The following is a 25,775-nucleotide window of genomic DNA, read 5'->3' on the forward strand; positions in this document are numbered from 1 at the left end:
TTTTGGCTCAGTGGCCGCTGCAATAAGAACACCCCGTATAAAGAAGACATATAGCACAGGCTTCGTGGCGAAAAAATATACGCATTATAAATTTTGTGAGCGGCCCAACCGTGAACTAATATGCTTAAACGTGTTCCGTCCTAATTAGATATTATAATATACATAATACACGCGTCGAATAAGTCGTTCATTAATACACTTGAAATTAAAAAAATTAAAAGAAACCATGCCGCTACTGCTGCACAAAGAAAACTTTAATTGCTTGTAATTAAATAGTTTAAGATTTTGTTCGCTTTCTGATGAACAAAATGGACAAACATTATGATGAATCATAATATTATTTTTGTAGGGATTGATATCGCGGTTTTGAGTCACTTGCATCCAATGACTCCTAGCGATCCTTTTAAATCTTTATCCCATGGCGGATCGACCCAGAGAAGGTTAACCTTCGATATCCAGAGAAGGTTAACCTTCTCTGGATATCGAAGTGGTCGATCTTATTATATAAATGCCAAAGGTCATTCATCACGAAATCTCGAAAATTACGAAAACTAAGGTCAATAGTCCATCACGCTGGCCAAATGCGGATTGGTAGACTTCATACACGCAGAAAATTAAGAAAATTCTCAAGTATGCAGGTTTCCTCACGATGTTTTTCCTTCAACGTTTGAAACACGAGATGTTTCATATCTTAAAATGTACATAACTGAAAAGTTGGAGGTGCATGTGTCCCGGTCCGGATTTTAACCTACGCCCTCCTGACTCGGAGACAGAGGTCATAGCCACTAACCTATCACAGCTCTTTACATAGTGCACATATCGAAATATCAAGGCAAAACCGACCACGCGAAATAATGTTCTAAAAATGTCGTATAAATTCTTTAATGCGGTGATAAAAGTAAACATTTTTATCCGTACGGTAAATATATACCTATACGCAAAGTGCAACAAAATCCAATTGATACTATTACGCGTAGTAGTATAAATATAAAGAACATATTATTATTGGGTATATTTAGTGTTGGTAATTAGCAAAACCTGCATTGCAAGGTTGTTTGGTGTTTAAAGGTTTACTGGAACCAACTTATCTAGAGATTTACTCATGTTTTATTTCGGCAAGTCCGTTGATGACACTCCCATGATATGCGGGCGACGGGGGGAAAGACTGCGCGGGGAAGTGAGGTGCATTAGTCGTGGGTTTTTCATTCATAGCTACACGCCCCCCGTCGCCGTTCGGGCCGTTCGTATCGAGAGTGTTACGAACGAAGTTACCAAACTATAGCAACAAAAGTCTACAGGCTCTTAAGCTAACAGATTTTTCAGACCACTCTATCTCTATCTAGGTATATAAACACAGCCCAGTATATGAATTCAACTCGACGCTCGCCCGGCCTCGCCCTACTAGCAACAGGTGTTTGCGCTCCTAACTGGACTTTCCCTTCGACATCCTAAGATGCTACCACTAGTGCAAACCACTAGTGCATTTTTTTATCAATAATATTTGCCATAACTTTTATGTTTAACCAATAATACCCATTCCCATCCAATTGGACTTAACAACTTTGATATCTTTGCTAATATTATAAAGCTGGAGAGTTTGTTTGTTTGAACGCGCTAATCTCAGGAACTGCCAACTGGTTCGATTTGAAAAATTATTTTAGTGTTAGATAACACATTTATCGAGGAAGGTTATATATATTTTATCTCCATATTCTTACGGGAACGTTAACCACGCGAGTGAAACCGCGCGGTGTCTACTAGTTATAGTCTAAGATCCGGCATAAGAAATATATACCCCCATCTGTTATTTACTAGTAAGATAGATAATATTCACAGTGACATATTCCTGGGTTCAATCCCCGGCTGGGACGTACCGCCAAGCGATCTAGTATTCCGGTACGATATCGTGTAGAAACCGAAGGTGGTGTGGATTTTTATCCTCCTCCTAACAAGTTAGCCTGCTTCCGCTTTAGCATCACTTATCATCAGGTGAGATTGTAGTCAAGGGCTAACTACTGAAAGTGAGAGTCGAGGTAATCACGACCCTAATATATGAAGAACACGACAGGAGGGCGAGGACTATTTTATACCCCACCCAGGAGTCAAACCAGGACATCTTGATAATAAACAAGGCAGTTAACTTGGAACAAGTAAACAAATGGATTTTTTTTCTAAGCTACTATTAAGTTAGAGTTACCTTGATAAAAGTTTGCTGTCTAACTAATTATGTGCTATACATACCTATTATTAAATGTACTTACCATCTAAATTAGATTAAATTATTACATATACTTACAAAACTACTACTACTTTTTTTTAATTATACTTTAATAATTCTTTATTGTGTTTCATTCTTATAGTAAGTATTTAAGAAAAGACAGAGAACACTATAAATCTCTAAATTTTAGTCTTAATCATAAGCATAAAGTCAAACGTAATACTAAGACCCTTCTTTTATTCTTTACAAGTTAGCCCTTGACTACAATCTCACCTGATGGTAAGTGATGATGCAGCCTAAGATGGAAGCGGGTTAACTTGTTAGGAAGATTAAAATCCACACAGCATTTGTGTTTCTACACGACATCGTACCTGAATGTTAAATCGCTTGGTACGTACGTCTTTGCCAGTAGGGTGGTAATTAGTCACGGCCGAAGCCTCCCACCAGCCAAACCTAGACCAATTAAGAAAATCTCAATCGGCCCAGCCGAGAATCGAACCCAGGACCTCAGTTTCGTAAATCCACCGCTCATACCACAGCGCCACGGAGACCGTAAAAAGCGCGCCTATCTGCATTACAGCAACGTGGTGGGTCGAATCTCCATATCCATTTTCGTAAAGGTACAGATCCCTGACGGCTTTAAAAAGGCTGGTGCTGATAAATAAACCCACGAAGCTACTATCAGCAAGTGGAAATAATAATCGTACAAAATATGAAAGCGGATATCGCATTCTATAAATGCATACGTAATTTGATTGGTATAACAACACCCCTCTGCCCAACCCATCGCATAGAAAGCCATGACCACTTAGCCAAAGTAATTAGCAGCTAATATAATAACGGCCATACAAATTATCTTCGCAATAACAGACCTATTTGAACGATCGTTGTGTGTAATTGTGCCTAGGGATCCGTATCAACTAGCTATTTGACACAACATGATTTTAGAAACGTTCTCTCTGCACTTATATAAAAAAACTTCAGCGTTCATTTACACGAGAAACTGCTACAGACGACTGCAGTCAATGGCAGTCGACTGCAGTCGCCGAAGTGTCGGTGGCACTCAACGGCAGTCGACTGCAGTCTCCGACGTCTCGTTGGCACTCAACAACAGTCAACGGCAGTCGACTGCAGCGCCGACGTTTCGTTAGCACTCAACAACAGTCAACGGCAGTCGACTGCAGTCGCCGAAGTGTTGGTGGCACTCAACGGCAGTCGACTGCAGCGCCGACGTTTCGTTAGCACTCAACAACAGTCAACGGCAGTCGACTGCAGTCGTCGAAGTCTCGGTGGCACGCAACGGCAGTCAACGGCAGTCGACTGCAGTCGCCGACGTCTCGGTGGCACTCAACGGCAGTCAACGGCAGTCGACTGCAGTCGGCGACTGCCATCGACTGCTGCCGACTGCAGTTGTAGGTAGCAGTTGCCAGCTGCCGTTGGCAACGTGCTGCTTGTGTAAATGAACCCTCATAGTTATGAAATAAAAAAAATATCCAGCGTCTGTCTGTCTGTTTACTATAAACTCAGCGAGCAAGACCAGTGAGCGTTTTAGAACGGTTTAGGTGGGCATATACCTTGTCCTATATAATAACTTTAGTTACCAAAATAAATTGAAATATTATAACGATAATTGTTGGAAGTGTCGTTTTCATCGAAAACACTCCTTTCGAGGTTAAAACAATGCATGGTGGGATATTCATCTATACTTATAATAAATCTGTAGAGAGGTCAATTCTGTACATGAAATATATTTCCAAAATAACTATCAGGGGGTGATTAGTGATTGATACTGATGCCAAAAATGCAATCAGTAAAATTTTTGTCTGTCTGTCTGTCTGTCTGTATGTTCTTTATAGAAACAAAAACTACTGGACGGATTTTAACGAAACTTAGTACAATTATTCTACATACTCCTGGGCAGGTTATAGTATACTTTTCATTACGCTACGATCAATAGGAGCAGAGCAGTGAAGAGAAATGTTGAGGAAACGGGAGAAGTTACTCAATTTTTTAAGCTTCCGTCGCGTGTACAGCCTTAATGGTTAATGCTACATAGAAATCATGTATGACGGAAATGTTATCCTTAAAATAATCTATAGAAACACAACAGCATATATATATAATATGTCTTTCTTTTACGGTTGACTAACAATAACACGTGTAACTCCCGATAGCTTAGCAGTTCGGAGCTTTCTAATTATATTTGTCTACTCTTATGTTTATAACACTCATCACTCATCCCGAATAAGAAAGTTAACATTATTACCTATTCAATAAAAAAATAATCATATAAATCGGTAAAGAAACACCAAAGTTATACAAGAAATACGCTAAGCCATCGCGCGTGAATACTAATTCATGCTTTAAGAATTATTTTTGTGTAACGGTTGCCGCGCTCGACGCGACTCGCGGTGAGAGGAATAAATAAAGAAGTGCAGCCTTAATCAGTAGGGAAGGGGTAGGGTAGGGTTGGGTAGGGGTAGGGCAGGGGTAGGGTAGGGGTAATGTAGGGTAGGGGTAGGGCAGGGGTAGGGTAGTGGTAGGGTAGGGGTAGGGTTGGGATAGGGTAGAGGTAGGTTAGGGTACGGTAGGATAGGGTAGGGTAGGATAGGGTAGGGTAGGATAGGGGTAGTTGAAAGTTTACAACGACTTTCACGCGGACGAAGTCGCGGGCGTCCGCTAGTCTATGATATATCTACAGAAAGTCCGCGATTGTAACACATTGAGGGAATCTTATTATCCTCATACTTCTCCGTGACTCAGAGAGCACACCTATGATCTGGCAAGTTCTTTCAAGTTTGGCATGATATGCGGGCGACAGGGAGAAAGACTACGCGGGTGTGAAATCCTGCGTGCGGGGAGCATCAGTCGTGGGTTTTTCATTCATAGCTACACGCCCTCCGGCCCGCGCGCAACATCGGCAGTGTTACGAACGAAGTTGCCAAGCTGTACACACACACATGTCCTGCACATTTTTTTTGGATGCTGAAGCCTCTAAGGGTCATAATGAATACGTGTATTGAAAAATAACATATTCGTATTTAAATTAAAGGCGGCACTCGTAAAGGCTGGCCCAGATAAGATTAAACACTAAAAAGATAATTATCTCCTTTTGTTTAATCATTGATAATCCCTTGGCTTAAAATGGCCGCATTGGCCAAATAAGTATTATTGTTAATGGAACCATCTTTGTTGATATTATTACATTATTATCGTAGATTAAATTATCCTATCTCTAATACCTGTAAGTAATGGTCATGAAAAAATATTACTAAACTTTATTTGTATATATTTTTACTAATTAAATCAGAAACTGTACGTGGCAACAGATAGTTTGTAACGTACCAAATACTGTTACAAAGATAATCAATTATTCTCTATTCATAATCAACTTACGAAAAGTAAAACCTGCTAATATTCAGAAATATGTCAACAAAGTGGTTTTATCTCTATGTTATTGTCTATAGGAAAACAAGGCTCCGATCTATACAATAGTATATACAGGGTGTCCCGTAATCAATGGATAAAACGCAAACGGTAGATACACATAATTATCTAAAAATATTTTTGAATAGTTTTCCAAAAATCCCTAGGGTGACGAAGTTATATTTTTCTTACTTTTTCTATCTTAAATTAGTTTTTTCAATACTGTAGCTGCTGTAATCAATATTTTAAAGATCTGATTTTTTATCATCATCATTATCAAATTATTTTAACGGCCTTCATCCGTATAGAAGGGTATGATATGGAGCATAGACCCACCACGCCGCTTTAATATCATATTAATTTAGATATACATAATATTTAAAGTTCGATTAAGAGCTCAGACCACCCACAATACATTAAAAACAGTGGTAGCCAAAGACCACAGAAGAGTCGTTTTGTGTTATCTAAAATAAGTATAGAACAAAATCTAAGGGTCAACACAGATTGACAATCGTACAAAAGGGTTTTTTTTATTTGTTGTACAATGTACATGTTTTTTATGATCTGTCTTTATTATACGTTGAGCTTCAAATTAACGTCCTTATTTATTAGTAATGATAATGAACCAAAAAACAACTAATTAAGAATATTATTTAATGTTTACTTACCTACTCTATCGAGATACACAAAATTCTTCTTTGAGAATTTGCATGTTATAAGTTTGTAGATCAGTGAAAAAGACACACACTCAAAAATGCCGTTCGATCTGTAATAGGCGCTGACCCTAATACACACATTAGCCGTGACGCGTGATGACATGACAATAGGCTCGCAAACACACACACAGCACATTTTGTTGGGTATCCTGCAGCCTATGTGTTTAAATATTTTTTTTAAACTCCTTCTATGATAGATTTTGGAAGAAGGATGAAGGAACAAAAGCGCATGGCAGGTCATCAATGCGCTGGACTGACCATATCAAAATCGCTCTCCATGGTTCACTCCACGAATGTGCTATGAAACCATCCCTGTGATGAAGATTCCAGCCTCTCAGAAGGCTCTGTCAAGGGTGTAGCGACTTTGAAGATTGACTTACTTAGATTAGACACTGCTTACCCTGAGTACTCATTATTTTATTACTTTCTGCACACTACTTCTTCCTAGACGTAGTTACACTTTCGATGAAGTAAATGTCCGTAAGACAGTCGCACGACATGTCGTCGCCAAGCTTTATACATTATAGCCGCATGTTGACAGTGGAGCGGTCATAAGAATCGACGAAGGGCAAACAAAAAAAAAAGCGCCTAATTCACGTGAAATGGCACTCCCCTCTTATCTGTTGTTTTAAATTAAAACTATAAAGCAGTTAACGTGTGTGCGTAGGATTAATGAGACTGACAAAGAGAATAGCCGTTGTTTGTTGGAAATTGTGAAAGAGATAACTCTTTTGTGTAATATTTAGACGCGGTGTGGTTAAAGTCGCCTTTTTAATTCGTAATTTTTGTTAGCAAACTCCTTTGGCGGACCGGTGATCCACTTTATTTTATCTGCATATAATTATATGTATATACCGTCGGTCCAGGAGTTAATCATCATCGTCAGCCGATGGACTTCCACTGCTGTATCTACATAGGTCTCTTGTACCCACTTTTAAACACCACGGTCCCAACCTGCCAGCATCCAGCAGCTCCTTATAACCCGCTTCATATCTTCGATCCACGCAATGAGGGGTCCACCAACATTGCGCTTTCCGGAGTAGGGTTGCCATTCTAACACATTGGGACCCCAACATTCATGGTCTCTTCGAACTATGAGCCCCGACCATTGTACTTTGAAGTGACAATGGTCGACGGTGATCTACGTCGATGACTTTGGTTCTTCTGTTTCGATCACTTAGACATTACGAGTGGGGCTCGCACTATTGCCCGCTGAGCGACTTCTTCTGAGGCCTCTGACTAAAGGCCAATATTGCGGTAGATATGGGGAATTTGTCGCCCACCTACAAAGTCCTAGAATTGGTGGATGCTGTGTGTCCCAAATGCGCCATCGTGACTCAGATTATCTGAATCCTACAATAACATTGTTCTAGAGATTGTCAGAAATTGATATGGGCCCATTCATCATCATCATTATCAACCCATATTCGGCTCACTGTTGAGCACGAGTCCACTCTCAGAATGAGAGAGGACCATTACGAATTTTTAAAATCAGTCCACAACTCAATATCACAATACTCAACATAGAACCTCATCATGTGGAAGTCTGTTAATAAAATAATTAATGTTCGCACTAGACAATTTTAGAATGAATCATTGAGTATTCCATCAACGCAAGTAGCTAGCCTGGTCCATCGACCGCGAATGACACTTACGAATTTAAATTCCAGATCCGAATTTCAGGTCGGTCATTCATTGATGAGTACGGATCTTCGGTATTGAGAAAGTATATCGGCTGTGATAATGACCCCCTTCCCGACGCTGTACGACTCGCCTATAGTGAGAGTAATACCTGGATTATGGGTGGCTTAGATTATGGGTGGCTTTGATTAAGGGTGGCTTTGGATTATGGGTGGCTTTGGATCATGAGGTCCTGGCTTCGACTCCGGTGTCAGGCTATAATATACTGAGCTTTCATTCTTGAAAAAAAAAATCTCTTAAATAAAATAATAAAACACGCTTTTCTACGTTTTGAATAATACTCCTAAGTGTTATGCCTCAAGTAGTTACTATTATGCCGGTTTTGCAATGGGGATGATGACTAGGTTTGAATATATTGATTTTTATGATACATTCGGGTAAATAAGGTCAATGTTAACTAATTTGCACATAAAAAGCAAAGATTGTATGGATATTTGCAAAATAAATAAGATTATAAAGTTTCAAAATATATTGATTTTTTTTATCGTAATTAGATGAAAATTCATACAGTTTTAGCTTCCTTACATTAAATGTTACATTTTTCAATAAATGAACTATAAACATAAACGCACAAATAACAAAGATATTAGTAATTTTGTTTGAACGCCCATACAAACATAACGATCAGCGAATCTGACCCCTTAAATCCCTGTAGCTCCGAAAGTAATGATCGCAGAACATTACTTTATCCTATTAAAATATATTTAATGTCAACACAAACATAGACGAATAAATCCCTTTTCTTTATAAAACATCGCAATTAGTAAACGTGTTACCTGTATTTCCACTAAGCTCATTTTTACAATGGCAGCCATTTACTCAAACTTGCAGTGAAATTTAAGCTGCCATCACTAATCGCTGCCTACTGAATTAAGTTCGACCAATTAGCTGCGGCCGGCCGATTGAATTTTTTTACACAATTTACTTGTTTTCTCGGTACTAATTTTAAATCGAGGGCTTTGGAATTTAGATGAACATATCTATCTTTAACCGACTTCAAAAAAGTCTCAAATTGAGTCTATGTTTTTTTTTGTATGTTATACGATTACTCGAAGACGCCTAGACCGCTTTGAATATATTTTTTTGTATTAATTTACGGAATACTGCGCGTGGCTCACTTATCTTTTGGGAGTGACGCAACTAATTCGTCCTAGGACTTTGCCAGGACACGCACTTGGTCGGTTTTTAGAAGTTTTGAACGGTGGTAAAAACCTATTCACTGATTTTACCACCATTCAAAACTTCTTTTTCGATTTCGTTAAGTATAAGTCAATATTACCTATAGATTTTTTTTTGTAATTTTGTTACTTTTTTTAGAAAAATAAATGTTTTAAGGAAAACTTGGGTAATGTCTTTTAGAAAGATAACTACAGTAAGTATTCGCAGTCTATGCAAAAAAATAGATAGAAACAATAAAACGACTATTTGTTAGCTCTCGAGTTAGTGTTAAAATCATTGTTTAATCATAACCTAAGTTAAAGTTTTACGACTATATTATGTTTTAATTCTTGTCAAGTTAGCACTTTAGTGCGATCTACTTGATGGTAATGAGAATAGTCTCTTAACCGTTAGGTAAACTCTAATCGATACCGGGGCACTTGGACAAAACCCCATTGGAGATATAACGACAAAATTATTATTTGTTTTTCAAGAACTTATTATATTCACTATAGTAGACACCGCGCGGTTTTACCCGCATGGTTCCCGTTACCGTAGGAACACCGGGATTAAATATAGCCTATAGCCTTCCTCGATAAATGGGCTATCTAACCCTGAAAGAATTTTTCATATCGGACCAGTAGTCAATGAGTACTTCAATCAAACAAACAAACTCTTCAGCTTTATAATATTAGTATAGATTATTATCAGCTGAGATCAGCTCACTGCTGAGATCGAATCTCCTCTCAGAATGGCACACTCATTTTTTAAGAGTGACGCAACTAATTGGTCTTGGTACTTTCTTAGTACATCCGTTTGCGTAACGCTAAGGGTTTATTAACACGAGCAGCAACTGCTACTGACGACTGCAGTCGACGTGCTGTAGGCAATGTGCTGCTCGTGTGAATGAACCCTAAGGTGTTTGATGGCTTCTTCAATTTCAACCCAAAACTGTTGTAAGCCCTTTTTTTCAATCTCCACAATTAGCACGTGGCATTGCTTTAAAATTATTTTTCTTTTTCTTTTTTTCTTCTTTTTCTTTTTCCTCCTTTTTCATCATTATATTCCCTAGCATGTATAACTGCCACTCGCCTTCGCTGGACAGCATACGTGCAATCAGGCTACCAGAGTCCACGTGGAGAAGGATGGAATTTATATAAAGGTAAGCCGTCCCAAAGAAAAAGAAATTCATATATCTAGATACAGATACATATTCAATGTTGTAGAATATGCATGGATTTTTAAAGGTAACCCGGTGGGGATCAGCTTGTATGCACTCTTCGCCGCTGATACTCTCCCTGTGCCGCTCATCTCAGGTCGTCACAGGCAGAACATTCGAATAAAGTTGAGGGGTCCGCCCAAACCAAAACCTCAATGTCATTATGACATTTGCATCTAAGTTAACATTTGTTTAAGTCGAGGTATTTTCGTGTTTTTCCTTCAGCAAACTACTTAAGTTGATAAAATGATAACCATAATTTTACTAATGTAAACTACGAGAAAATTTGATTCGACGTATCGCAGCCGTTTCGTGCTGAAAATCTATTTCATGTAGAATACCTATACCTACTCGCAGTGTATGATAATATAAATGAAATGTAAATTGTCTCGTATAAATTGTTTTGCCCATTGTTTTTCCATGAATGTATTCTTAACACGTCAATTGGTATATGATGTAATTTCACTTGTTTTTGAAATAATTGCTTAATATTTATCGTTTGTTTTTTTCACTGTCTGTTAAAGAAATCTGTATATTTGTGTATTGTGTACAAATAATAAATAATTGTAAAAAGTAAATAACTTTCAATGCTAAATTAAGGCAATTAAATTAATTTTTCAAACACTCAAGAATAACATTAAACAACTAGCGGACGCCCGCGACTTCGTCCGCGTGAAAGTCGTTGTAAACTTTCAACTACCCCTATCCTACCCTACCCTACCTCTACCCTACCCTATCCTAACCCTACCCCTACCCTACCACTACCCTACCCCTACCCTACCCTGTACACGCGACGGAAGCTTAAAAAATTGAGTAATTTCTCCCGTTTTCTCAACATTTCTCTTCACTGCTCTGCTCCTATTGATCGTAGCGTAATGAAAAGTATACTATAACCTGCCCAGGAGTATGTAATGTCCAGTAGTTTTTGTTTCTATAAAGAACATACAGACAGACAGACAGACAGACAGACAGACAGACAGACAGACAGACAAAAATTTTACTGATTGCATTTTTGGCATCAGTATCGATCACTAATCACCCCCTGATAGTTATTTTGGAAATATATTTCATGTACAGAATTGACCTCTCTACAGATTTATTATAAGTATAGACAAACCGGCAGTAGAACAGACAAATCTGACGCTTCAAAAGTGCTTGTAAACTAAGCCAGCTTGAAATAAATAAAAATTGAATTTGAAACATTTGTATTACGAGTATTTGTGTATTGAGGCTAAAGATTATAAATACGATAATATCGATCACGAACAATATTAAATTTAAATTTAAATTAAATTTCCTAGAAACCATAAAACCTTTACACGACATAATATTAATTAAATTGATTTTTAATTTCACGCGCAAATAAATATTAATTGCTGTTTGTATTAAAGATATAGTAATTTAAAATTAGCAATGTTGGTAATATGAAAATTACTGCGCGTAACGCATGTTCGACAAAGTATTTATTAAAAAAAAAGAATCAGAAATGAGGAGATCCGCAGAAGAATTAAAGTCACAAATTGGCGGGGCACATAGTTCGAAGAGCCGATGGACGTTTTGGTTCCTAAGGTGCTGGAATGGCGACCCCGCACTAGAAAGGCCTATGTCCTGCAGTGGACGTCCATCGGCTGATATCATGATGATGATGATATTTAAAATAAAAAAAGAACAAAAATGGAATATTTTGCTGACCGTGTTTTGTGTTAAAAATCATGTATTATTTTCAGCCTATTAGAATAGCCCAATAGAAGGCCTTCCTCCGTATAGGAGATGGTATACGAAGCTAAGACGCATAACGTCGCTCCAATGCTGTTTGGTGATATTTGACAGAAACTGTACTGTACAAAAATCTAGCAAGTGTGTTGAAAGACACTGGAAGCGACAACAAAAATGTTTGACAAACTTGCTTGTCAAACTATACTTTTCATCAAGCAATGACAAACGCTTCAAAGTCTCAAATTGACATTTTATTTGACAAACATTTGATTTGACAAAAGTTGTTTCGCACTAGGGTGTTCTGAATAATATTCTAAGGAGCTAAAAACACTCGTTCTAACTCCGTAAAACGGTTGTGATAACGTTAATTATTTTTGTTTCGCTGTGATTCAGAGATTTTGTTTTCGTGAATAAGCGTATGACCTAAGCGCGAATGACGTAATTTTCTTTAATCATATAAATACTAATTGATAGAAGTATTTTGGGGAATCGCATGACGATGAAATGATATAGTGATCTTAGTAAATGTAAATTATAAATGTAAACAAAGTCGTACAATAATATTAATAAAAATATTTTTTAAGGTACCTCCTCTACATGTACAGTGGTAGTAAATAACCGGAACGCGAAATCGCTTAGCGGTACGTCTTTGTTGATAGGGTGGTAACTAGCTACGGCCGAAGCCTCCCACCAGCCAGACTTGGACCAATTAAGAAAACCTCAATCAGCCCAGCCGGGGATCGAACCCAGGACCTCCATCTTATAAATCCTCCGCGCATACCATTGCGACGCTCATACCACCATAAACATCACTTTTTCGCAATTCGGGACAAAGAGTAACCTATGAGTTAAATCAGGTTATTACCTATTTTCATTTTAAATTTCTTCCAAATCGGTAAAGCACCTAGTTGCGGCGTTGAAGAGTAACAAACATCCATATACTTTCGCGTTTATAATATTCATCATCATCATTATCAACCCATATTCGGCTCACTGCTGCGCTCGAGTCTCCATTCAGAATGAGAGGGGTTAGGCAAATAGTCTACTACGCTGGACCAATGCGGATTGGCAGACTTCACACACGTAAAATGGTATGCAGGTTTCCTCACGATGTTTTTCCTTCATCGTTTGAGACACATCAAATTTAATTTCTTAAAATGCACACAACTGAAAAGTTGGAGGTGCATGCCCTGGACCGGATCCGAACCCACACCCTCATATCCACTGGGCTATCACGGCTCTATAATATTAGTAGGATTTAACGCCAACGGTAATAATGATCCAAGGCAACGTGTATATCAATATAGGTAAGGGCGACAACACAGCACATCTGTTTGTATGAAAATAAATTAAATTCCCGTCGACCCGGTACAGAACAATCAACGCGTCACACGGAATAAATTGATATATTATTTTAAAAGCGCGATAATGAACAAACATAATTATATATTATACTTAATAATGATTGTAATGAGAGGACATGAAGAGATAATTCTGCGATTTTATTGACGCTACGAGAATTTTAACGAAATCAGTGAGAGACAATTTATAACTTCGTTGTTGGACTGCACCTGAAACGTGTAAATACCTACTCGTAATTTATCCTTACAATTATAACAATAAATAGGGTAGTTGACTCATATTAAATTTAATACAAACAACATTAATTATTTGTAGTACATGGAATAGAGGTCCGAAATTTACATCGATATTAATTAATAGGTAAAGGTTGAGGATTTCTTGTACAAATTAATTTAAAAAATCCTTTCGCTAAATCGCTTGGCGGCACGTCTTTGCCGGTAGGGTGCCAACTAGCCTCCCACCAGTCAAACCTGGACCAATTAAGAAAATCTCAATCTGTCCAGCCGGGGATCGAACCCAGGACCTCCGTTTTGTAAATCCACCGCGCAAACCACTGCGCCACGGAGGCCGTCACCTAAATGTATAACCACAGAATACATACTAGTTGGTATAAATAATAGAGAAGCAGGAACGAGATTGCGAAGTTCCTCACACACACAAGCACATAATAGTATAATGTATTATTTCACTGTCACGCCTCAACGAAGACTACAATGTTGCTATTAATCATTTTTTATACAAACATTAGAGTTTGCGTGAGAATAAAATATAGGTTTCTAAACCGATAAAAAATACGCCACTGCATGCGAATGCACCTAACCATCACTATTAGAAAATCAATTTCATTAAATGCCATACGATGTATTATTCAATCCATCTTATTAGAAACAGTTAATTGTTCCTACATACTATACTTAAGAACATTTAATAACTTTGTTTCTTATTTATTAATTATCATCATCATCGTATCCGCCGATGGACGTCCACTGCAAGACATAGGCCGTTTGTAGGGACTTCCAAACATCACGATACTGAGCCGCCTGCATCCAGCGAATCCCTGGGACTCGCTTGATGTCGTCAGTCCACCTGGTGAGGGGTCGACCAACACTGCGCTTTCTAGTGCGGGGTCCCCATTCCAGCACCCCGGACCCCATCATTTATTAATTGGATAAAAACAAATGACTCTATTTATCAGCTGTAAACTATCATAACACTAATATTTATGTCATCCTAAGCGAAAGTTCAAGAGTCACGGGAAATAGCTTTAAGATCACATTGCCCCAGTATGTTTCAAGCTCTAGGACACCAGTGGCGTAGCATGGGGTGCAATGGGAGGGTCATGGCCCCAGGCGGCATACTAAAGACACAATTTTGTCAATTGAAAATTAAAATACAAACGTGCACATTTGTGTCATCCTAAGTGAAAGTTCCAGAGTCACGGGAAATAACTTTAGGATCACATTGCCCCAGTATGTTTCAAGATGGAGGACACCAGTGGCGTAGCAAGGGGTGCACTGGGAAGGTCATGGCCCCGGACGGCATACTACAGGAGGCGACGGCAAACGACACAATTATGTCAATTGAAAATTAAAATACAAATGTGCATATTTGTGTCATCCTAAGCGAAAGTTCAAGAGTCACGGGAAATAACTTTTGGATCACATTGTCCTAGTATGTTTCAAGCTCGAGGACACCAGTGGCGTAGAATGGGGTGCACTGGGAGGGTCATGGCCCCGGGTGGCATACTAAAGGAGGCGACGGCAAATGACACAATTTTTTAAAATTGAAAATTATAATCTATTTAATTGAAAATTATAATCTAAATGCCTCATGAAATTTAAAAAAGTTACTATTTTATTTATTTAGCAACTAAACGATAAGATTAAACGATTTTGAATGAACGTCTCGTTAGACGAGTGAGTGCTAAAAATTTATGATCGAATATATAGCTATATAAAAACTTGCACAAAAATGCTTCTTCAATGCCTGCAGTAACCTGTGATACAAAAGACGTGATAGCCTAGTGAGTGTGACCTTCGATTCGGTTCGTAGGTTCGAATCCGGCCCAAAACCACCAAAAGCAGTACCTACTCGAGCTGCAGCATGCAATGATAGGTATCATATCCCTTGATTTCCCTACATCGACTAGGATAAATTGAACTTTACAGCACGGAGCACTCTATATATTGTGTAAGAAATTCGAATTCACATGTATCTTTTTCTAGCACGATAGTAAAGATTGGGAAAAAAGACACTATTTCGAAACTTACACTGTCAAGTTACAAAAACATTTTTCTTTTCTTTTTTTTTATTCTCTACAAGTTAGCCCTTGACTACAATCTCACCGGTAAGTGACGATACAATCTAAGATAGAAGCGGGCTAACTTGTTAGGAGTAGGATGAAATCCACACTCCTACATCCACGGTTTCTATACGACATCGTACCGGAACGCTAAATCGCTTGGCGGTACGTCTTTGAACAAAGCCTCCCACCACAAAATCGTAATATTATAGCACCAGTGAGTACCTAGGTATGTTGTTGTTTGTTGTATTTTTTGAAGAAGTATTACCAAACGCGTCTTATCAAATAACTTACCGTAAACCTAGCTCACTGCAATCAAAATTAGCCTCTGTTACAAGTAATCGGAATATTAAATAGTATGGCTACCTATCCACTAATCAGGCCAATCAAAGAGACGTCAGAATTAATCGTACATACTATAATAAATAGCCTTATCGCGAATTAATCACCGGCCTAATACTATATTTTTTTTTCTTACTTTTTTAATTACGCACGTTAATTGAAACGCACGTCGCACGTGTTTCTTCACGCTTATAAAGCTTTACTAATGAAGTATTGTTTATTTTAATATTTTTTATAGCTCTGTGCATATGTTTTAACTTTTAATACATTCTTTGGCGCGCATTTTATATCGCTTTGTAGTGGACGTAAAGCCGTCGAGCCTGCCTGGAGTTTTACCAGCAGAGGTGTGCACAAGCCTCTTCAGCTAGGGTAAGTACTAGGCGTATAACAAATACTACTTAACTGAAAATCCTTCTACCATACAAGTATGCAGTACGGTTTCACATCTGTGAAGTGCACGTCATTCATCATTAACAACCCATATTCGGCTCACTGTTGAACACGAGTCTCATCTAAGAATGAATTAGAAATTAAAAGATTGGCAGACTTCACATACAAAGAGAATCAAGAAAGTTCTCAGGTTTCCTCACGATGTTTTTCCTTCACCGTTTGAGACACGTGATATTTAATTACTTATAATGCACATAACTGAACTTGAAGGTTCGAAACTACGCCCTTTGATGCGCATGTAAGTCATAACCACTGGGCTATCACGGCTCTGTGACTTATTAGTAGTGTATTTACTGTCTATCGGAATCGCTTATGTGCATTTATGTTCGCGCACGCAATAGGGTAGTTGACTCATATTAAATTTAATACAAACAATAATTTTGTGTAGGTACCTAGTACATGAGGAATATAGGTTCGAAATACATCGATATTAATTATTTAATAAAAGTTAAGGATTTCATATGAAACTTAATTTAAAAATTATTTATTTTAATAAATTTTTCCAAACGGGAAAAACGCTGCCGTTCATTTTGTGACGTCACGATGTTACTTGATAGTAGTATAGGAATAAACTTCCAACTAATTATTAACTAATATTTTGGTCAAACACTCCGACGTCATGAATTTTTTTAAATATAGACAATCATGGCCGCCAGCATTGTGGCTCATATTGTCAAAAAAATATTTTCAAAATGAAAATTTTTATGTAGGTAAAAAAAGATACTTTTTTTTCAATATAGTAGAAAACGAATGATCAATTAAAAAAAACAAATAGCCCATTGCGTACTAAGATAAATTAATATACTACACTATCTAGCCACTATTTTAGCTGGTGGAAGACCGAACGTGGCTAGTTACCACCCGGGAAAGACGCATCGCCAAGCGATTTAGCGTTCCGGTACGATGTCGTGTAGAAACCGAAAAGGGGTGGGGCCCAACCGGGAATCGAACCAAGGACCTCCGTCTTGTAAATCCACTGCGCATACCACTGCGCCATCAGGAGTGTGTCGTAGCCAATTGACCAAAGAGCCAGTTACGCAAGAGTTGTAGGTATTGTATACCTACACGAAAAACGAAGCATCAAGTATGCATCGACAGACAAGCGACATAGTTAAGTCAGCCATTGACGGTCAATTATTCTCACGTTTCTGCAGCGCAAACGGCAGCGAAGACGTTTCATAAGTCGAGCCGTCATGACGGTCATGTCGTGACCAATACACGATCAGTTATAGTCGTGGGTGCTGCAGAAACGTGAGAATAATTGACCGTCAATGGCGTGCATTACAGTAGAGACGGAAAGAAAACAGACATTTTAAAGTTCTAACAGTCCACTATTTTTACATTCAAAGCGTATGAAACATTAATTGCAGCTCTTTCTAAAGCCTATTAGATATTCTAACTGTGTTTCGGGCACGAAATAGGCCCGGATTTTTTACTCCCAACTTGTACCGGATTCATTATTTATAAAGAATGTAGTCAGTTCGTGGGCAGATGAATATTTTTCACGTTCGTTTAATTTTAACTTTATATCCAACTATACTTCTGTATAGTATAATAAATATACTATATATATATTCTGTATAGAGCCGTGATAGCCCAGTGGATATGAGCTCTGCCTCCGATTTCGGAGGGTGTGAGTTCGAATCCGGTCCGGGACATGCACCTCCAACTTTTCAGTTGTGTGCATTTTTAAGAAATTCAATATCACATGTTTCAATCGGTGAAGGAAAACATCGTGAGGAAACCTGCATACCAGAGAATTTTCACAATTCTCTGCTTGTGTGAAGTCTACCAATCCGCATTGGGCCAGCGTGGTGGACTATTGGCCTAACCCCTCTCATTCTGAGAGGAGACTCGAGCTCAGCAGTGAGCCGAATATGAGTTGATGATGATGATGATGATATTCTGTATAATATAATAAATATAATATTGGACGGCCTCCTTGGCGCAGTGGTAAGCGCGGTGGATTTACAAGGTCCCTGGGTTCGATCCCCGGCTGGGCCGATTGCGGTTTTCTTGATTGGTCCAGGTCTGGCTGCTGGGAGGCTTCGACCGTGGCTAGTCACCCTACCGACAGACGTGCCGCCAAGCGATTTAGCGTTCCAGTACGATGTCGTGAAGAAACCGAAAGGGGTGTGGATTTTCATCCTCCTAATAACAAGTTAGCCCGCTTCCATCTTAGATTGCATCGTCACTTACCATCAGGTGAGATTGCAGTCAAGGGCTAACTTGTAAAGAATATATAAAAAAAAATAGTAAGAAGTTAAAATTAACGGGATAATTCAGTGGCGTAGCATGCTTTGTAGGGGCCCTGTATCAAAATTATTTGGGGGCCTAAAGGGCCTTTGTAAAGGGTAAAAATGTCTCACAAAAGAAAACCTATGTAGGATTTTTCAACTTTTCGCGGACGCGCTTAACCCAGGAAAAAAGAGATTGCTTATTGCCTATAGGCAGTTTTTTTGATGTTTTTTTTCGGAAAACACCAGATTCAGTAAGATTAAATATTACTAATGTTTGCTTTTACACGTTAGAGGCACCTGTAGTCCGGGGCCCCGTATCATTGATTAGCTGACGCAACGCGTTTTCACTCGCGTGGTTCCCGTTCCCGTAGGAATACGGCTATATAATATATAGCCTATAGCCTTCCTCGATAAATGGGCTATCTAACACTGAAAGAATTTTACAAATCGGACCAGTAGTTCCCGAGATTAGCGCATTCAATGAAACTAACAAACAAACTCTTCAGCTTTATAATATTATACGGCTAGCTTATACCTAACATTTTTTTATTATTCTTTACAAGTTAGCTTTTGACCACAATCTCGCCTGATGGTAAGTGGTGATGCAATCTAAGATGGAAGCGGGTTAACTTGTTAGGAGTACGATGAAAATCCACACCCCTTTCGGTTTCTACACGACATCGTACCGCAAAGCTAAATCGCTTAGCGGTACGTCTTCGCCGGTAGGGTGGTAACTAGACACGTTGCTTGGGTAAATAAAACCGGGGTTCAATTCAGGGTTTCCATGCGGACGTTCCGTAGTTTTTAACTAAAATCTAAAACTCGTAACAGTTAACGTGTTTTTTTTACGAAACTGTTAATTTTAAACCCAATACCACAAACATTCACTTATCTATGATTATTGCGATGCTAATTGCGTCAGAACAATATGCTTTTGTTACTAAGACCCACTTTTAGTTCGCAAATACTAAATTACTTAAAGAACAATGGGTGAAACGTACAACACTGTAATAATATATGTTTATATACATACATGTGGAAAGAAAAGTTTGTACCTAACATACAACATAGGTACACAGTGGCGAGCGCAAGGTTTTTAATTAGGGTAGGCACAAATTACTATAGGTTTATGATGTAGTCGGTTGGGTAAGAAGTGCATTTCTGTATTTATAAAGATCACGGCACGTATCCGCAGAAGAACCAAAGTCATCGACATAGCTCAACGAGTTGCGAATCTAAAGTGGCAATGGGCGGGGCACATAGTTCGAAGACCCTTGGACATTGGGGTCCCAAGGTGCTGGAATGGCGACCACGCACTAGTAAGCTAAGCTAAGTTAGTCGACCCCCCACCAGGTAGACTTACGACATCAAGCGAGTCGCAGGGATTCGCTGGATGCAGGTGGCTCAGTATCGTGATGTTTGGAAGTCCCTACAAAAGCCCTATGGCCTGCAGTGGACGTTCATCGGCTGATATGATGATGATGATGATGATGATGAAAATAAATACGAGCTTCGTGTACCTACCTACCTAATAACTGTTATTTTAAAGAATTTTATGTCGGAAAATGTTTTTTCTAGTACCTAAAACAAATAATAAACAAGTAAACAAAAATGTTTACTTCCCCGCTAGTTAAGTCAGCATCGTCCTTGCGACCCGAAGTAAATTTTCTATGCGCATGGAGCAGACGGGCGACAGATTTTTTTTATTTTATTAATTATCCTTCAGTTCATTTGATAATAGGTATTTTTTGTATTGAATAGAAGCAGGCGTCACTATGCGGTATTTCATTATTAATGGTGACTAATTTATTTATTTTGATATAATCCGCAAAAAACCCTGAAACCGGAGGATCTCTAAGAGATTCTTTTTTTATTCTTTTTTGCCTTTGACTGCAATCTCACCTGATGGTAAGTGATGATGCAATCTAAGATGGAAGCAGGCTAACTTGTTAGGCGTAGGATGAAAATCGACACCCGTTTCGGTTTCTACACGACATCGTACTCGTGGACAGACTGTTTTGGACGTGATTTTTAATTCGCCGTATTTTATTTTATTTTTTTAACGAATAACCAAGTATTTTTTTAATTTGTGCTATTTTGGTTTATTATTTGTTTTTATATACCTAAGTATAGGTATTACGTAATATTTTTCAACAGCGACGACTACCACAATGATGGAATGCTCATTTATTGTTATGTTATAATTTTGTTAAGTTACTAATAAATTAAGTATAATATTTTTGAATAACGAAAATGTCTGTATTTTTAAATTTTTTAGTGCAATCGATCTATTAATAACTATATAGCCATTTTAAAAAATAATAAGTATTTTAGAATATTGAAACAGCTTGCCTCACTTCATTTAATTCAATTATTTAAATATTTTTATTAAGTTTACGTGAAAATTATTTAAAAGTTGATCTAAAATGATATGATAAACATCTAATTATACATTAAATAAAACTTTTTACCCACTTTATAATCTCACGCGTAATTTAGAGATAAAACAGATTTCCTAAAAATATTATACCTACCTACGAGTACACCTTTCAGCAAACGTAACTCTTCGGCACAGACCACAGTAATAAGTATTAGCATAATTTGTAATAATGTACATAAGATTGAATATTATATTACTTTCTGTAGAACACTTAATTAAATTCAATTTATGGTTAAAATAACGAATATATTGCTTGGAGCAATCGCACGTCTGATTTGTGCCTTACGGCGCGGTGAAGGGTGAGACAATGTTACGGACCTATCTCACCAAACAGCTGAGCTTCTTAACCCTTGCAACGCGTTCTCAGTCGTAACACAAACGAATAAGGTCGAATTTATATTAATTTTTCAGGATTTAAATAAAGAATCTTCCAATATTGACCTAAAACATCGCGATTTATTCTTATTCAAATTAAATAAATGTCTACGTACAGGAAAAATATGAAACATAGTTAATAATTTATAAAAAACGATGTGTTTTTTCTGTAGATAGGTACAAGTTCTTTTATTTACTTGCTACATTTATAAAAGTTTTGTAAATTATTATTGAAACATATCTTAATATCATCGTAATTTAAAAAATAATGGTTGTTTCCAACAAGGCTTAGCTTTTAAGTGTTGGTGGCAAGAGTGACATTTTATATCCCGGATACTTACTATTTTTTAATTAGATAATAAATAATATTCAAATATATTTCTATAGATTATTATTTATGAGATAATTTTAAAAGCATAATTTATTATTTATGGAATTGTTAGTAGATATATTTATTTGCGCGAATAATGAAGTTGTAAAAAAATAATTTTTGAATGTTTAAAATATTTAGTTAGTGCTGAATGCTGCGTGTGTGCGTGTGTGGACATGGCGATGGACACTCACCCGTTCCTCCTCGCGGATCATCTCGGCGATGCCGGGGCGGATGTCGACGTCGTCGTGCATGGGCGGCGGCGCGTCGGGCGGCGCGTGCAGCAGGTCGGCGGGCGGCGAGCGCGGCGCGGAGCCCGAGCGGCGGCGCGCCTTGCCGGCCGGGCCCGCCAGCCCCGCGCCCGGCGCGTCCGGCGACGCGGTGCCGCTGCGCTTGGCGGCGCGCAGCACGGCGTGCTCGCCGCTCACGTCCGTCAGCCCGCGCACCTTCAGCGTTTCCGCCACCTGCAGCAGCGCCGCGATCTGGTCCTGCGACACGTTGATCTCGCCGCGGTACATGAAGTCCACCACCGCCTTCAGGTCGCAGTACTTGATGTCGCGCATGATGACGATCGGGTGCCGGCACGGGTTCTCCGTGAACAGCGTCTGGAAGTACGGGCTGCAGGCGGACAGCACCACCTTGTGCGCCTTCAGGCTGCGGCCCTCGCACGCCAGCGTCACGTCCACGAACGACTCGGTCTGCAGCAGCTGGTCGAAGCAGGTGGCCAGGTTGGCCTGGTAGTTGTTCCATCGCAGGCAGAACTGCTGCGGCGAGCCGTCGGCGGCTTCGCGGCCGTCCATCGCCCCGGGGTCTTCCTCGGCCGGCATGCTTCTAGCGGCGAACTCGCATCTGCAACGTGACGGATAGTGAGGCGCCCGACGCGTGCACCGCGGGCGACGACTCGCGAGACACTGAGCGGCCGGCGGCGGGCGGCGGCGGGGCGCGCGGGCGGGGCCGGGGGAGGAGCGCGCCCTGCGAATGGCGGCGCGCCCGGCCCACGGGCCCGCCCCGCCCCGCCCGCGCATCGACCGCGGCGCCCGCGCACGCCGCACGCGCGCCGCACGCCGCACGCCACTCACGCACGCGGGCCGCACGCCGCACGCCACTAGCTCTACATTATGAAGATGCACTGAAGCCTTCCTTCAGTCTACTTCTGGTGTAGGACCAAGTCTGATACCACAATAAGCAGAATCACTTTCAGCTAACAAGGGATATAAATTGTACGCACACTGCTGGTTACGCCGCAGCGTATAGCAAACAAGGTCCACGGTTCGTAGAGGCGCAGTAGTTACAGCAGTAGACCTACGTATTAGGCGTCATTGTGCAAGCTGCGGAAATGAAACAAGCAATAATAGTACAAGATCCGGCATAACTAATACCTACTCTCATCTGTTATTTATTAGTGATAAGAAATAAATGATAGAAAATATTCACATTGTCACATTGTGAACAGGTTGCTTAATAATAAAATTGCGCCTGGTTTTAATAAATGATTAATTATTTTTTTAATTTATTTAAACTACTTCCATCGTTGGTTTACACTGCAACTGTGGGATTGCCAGATACAGTTAAGTAAATGTTGTTTAGGTACCTACATACCTTCATAAGTTAATTAGTAAATATATCAAATAAAAAAAATAAGTTTTTACTTAATTTATTAATAAATGTATTAACTTGCCTTTGATCTAGTCCATGGTTTCTTACATTTTGTATGAAAAATGTGCCTGCCTACAATTTAACTAGGCAACCAATTGTGACACTGAATATTACCTATTACCATTTATTTCTTATCACTAATAAATAACAGATTAGTGTATCTATCTATTTCTAATGGCTGATGATAATGAATGATGTTCTTAGACCATTAAAGTACCTATAAAATACATCAGTAACTTCACTCCAAAGCGTGACTGAGAGGTCATGGATTCGATCCCTGCCTGGAATATTGTCGTGCCTACTTACCTTCCTTATCCTTTTCTGTAATTCCGACTTTATGGAAGGGAACGGTAAGATACCTATGTAAGTAGGTATGTCATATTTAAAAGATACTTTAAATTATTTTTATCAAGCTGTTCTAGGTGGGTAGGTAGCATCTATATTTTATAAGATTTTATTTTTGTTTTACCATAGGTACTTTACCTAAGTACCTACTGAAGATAAATTTGGCATATAAAATAATATACCTACTTACTGAATGTACCTAGGCACCTATACCTAGATACCTAAAATGACCTGACTTTTATCGAATATGCAAAATTAATTAATTTCTCGTAAAAAATTAATGTCTCGTATTTCTATTTCGTTCGTTCGTTTAACAAAATCCACTCTTGTTTTAATAGCCCCTATTATGCAACCATAACAATTAGGTACCTTTCTTTAATTATACTCGTACTCTATTAATCTAATAATTTACGCAGTAATTTAATTGTGATGCAAATACTGAAGATGGCTGTACGTTGTAATTCATTTGCCGTTTCTCTTAAGGAAAAATACCACAAAAAATAATTGTGATGTGTAATAAGATACACCTACCTAACTAATAAGTATTGAATTTTGGCGGTTAATGGCGGTACTGGGTACATTATTTATTTAATAAAATATTTTTAGAGGTTTTACTTCAAGGCTTTGCGCGCTCTTATACATACATGTAGGTAGTCATACTGAATTACATTGTTGTAGCAGGACTAATTGTCTCTGAGCTAAACCACAAATGGACAGACGGATATGTTAAAACTACGTGTATTAAGCCGCGATAGCTCAGTGGATATGACCTCTGCCTTCGATTTTGAGGGCGTAGTTTCAAATTCGGTCCGGGGCGTATACTTTTCAGTTGGATGCATTTTAAGAAATCAAATATCACGTATTGCAAAATGGTGAAGGAAAAATCGTGAGGAAACCTGACTAAGAATTTTCTTAATTATCTACGTGTGTTTAGTCTGCCAATCAGCATATGGCCAGAGTGGTGGACTAAGGCCTTACCCCTCTCACTGTGAGAGGAGACTCGTGCTCACCAGTAAGCCTAATATGGGTTGTTAATGATAATGACGTGTATTAAGGATTCCTTGTGCAAAATTCAAAATTCATATTTATATTTCAAACAGGCTTAGTTTACAAGCCACTAAAACGTCATAACTGACTATTTGTAGACTCTACCACTGGTTGGAAAGCCAGGTTCTGCTCATCATCATTTTGAAAATGTATGACCGCCTCCGATTTACATGACGGAGATCCTGGGTTCGATCCCCGGCTGGGCAGATTGAAGTTTTCTTAATTGATCCAGGTCTGGCTGGTGGGAGGCTTTGGCCGTGGGTAGTCACCACCCTACCGACAAAAGACGTACCTGGCGGTACGTCTTTTGTCGGTAGGGTTAGCGATTAAGCGTTCCGATACGATGTCGTGTAGAAACCGAAAGGGGTGTGGATTTTCATCCTCCTCCTAACAAGTAAGTCTGATTCTATCTTAGATTGCATCATCACTCATCAGATGAGATGTCAAGGGCTAACGAAAAATTGACATCAAGCATTGATTGTGACTACGGAACCCCAAAAAAGTTAGCTCTAAGGGTTGTCTATATAAACAAATTACATTCCGTGTTAAACATCGTCGGTGGGTAATCATGAACACGGTTCTAAATCAAACGCGCGACATAAAACTGTTCATCTGGTATTTTTTCATTATTTTACATCACCCATAAAAGTATGTGACGATAACTGACGGTCACGCGACGACCGAGGGCCATC

General features: G+C 39.0%; 1 protein-coding gene across 3 annotated transcripts in view; it reads right to left on the minus strand.

The window, feature by feature from the left end:
- Positions 1-25,775, minus strand: part of LOC112043806 (protein bric-a-brac 1) — a 433,720-nt gene that overhangs the window by 356,171 nt on the left and 51,774 nt on the right. For 2 of the 3 annotated variants that reach the window (XM_052890735.1, XM_024079401.2), the window contains exon 1: positions 22,230-22,956. In XM_052890735.1, the coding sequence (XP_052746695.1) occupies positions 22,230-22,862 (633 nt within the window). In that variant the 5' untranslated portion in view covers positions 22,863-22,956. Of the gene's footprint in view, positions 1-22,229; positions 22,957-25,775 lie in introns of those variants that run through there. The other variant, XM_052890734.1, reaches the window with a different exon arrangement.

This window comes from Bicyclus anynana, chromosome Z (genome assembly GCF_947172395.1).
Source record: "Bicyclus anynana chromosome Z, ilBicAnyn1.1, whole genome shotgun sequence".
NCBI lineage: Eukaryota > Metazoa > Arthropoda > Insecta > Lepidoptera > Nymphalidae > Bicyclus > Bicyclus anynana.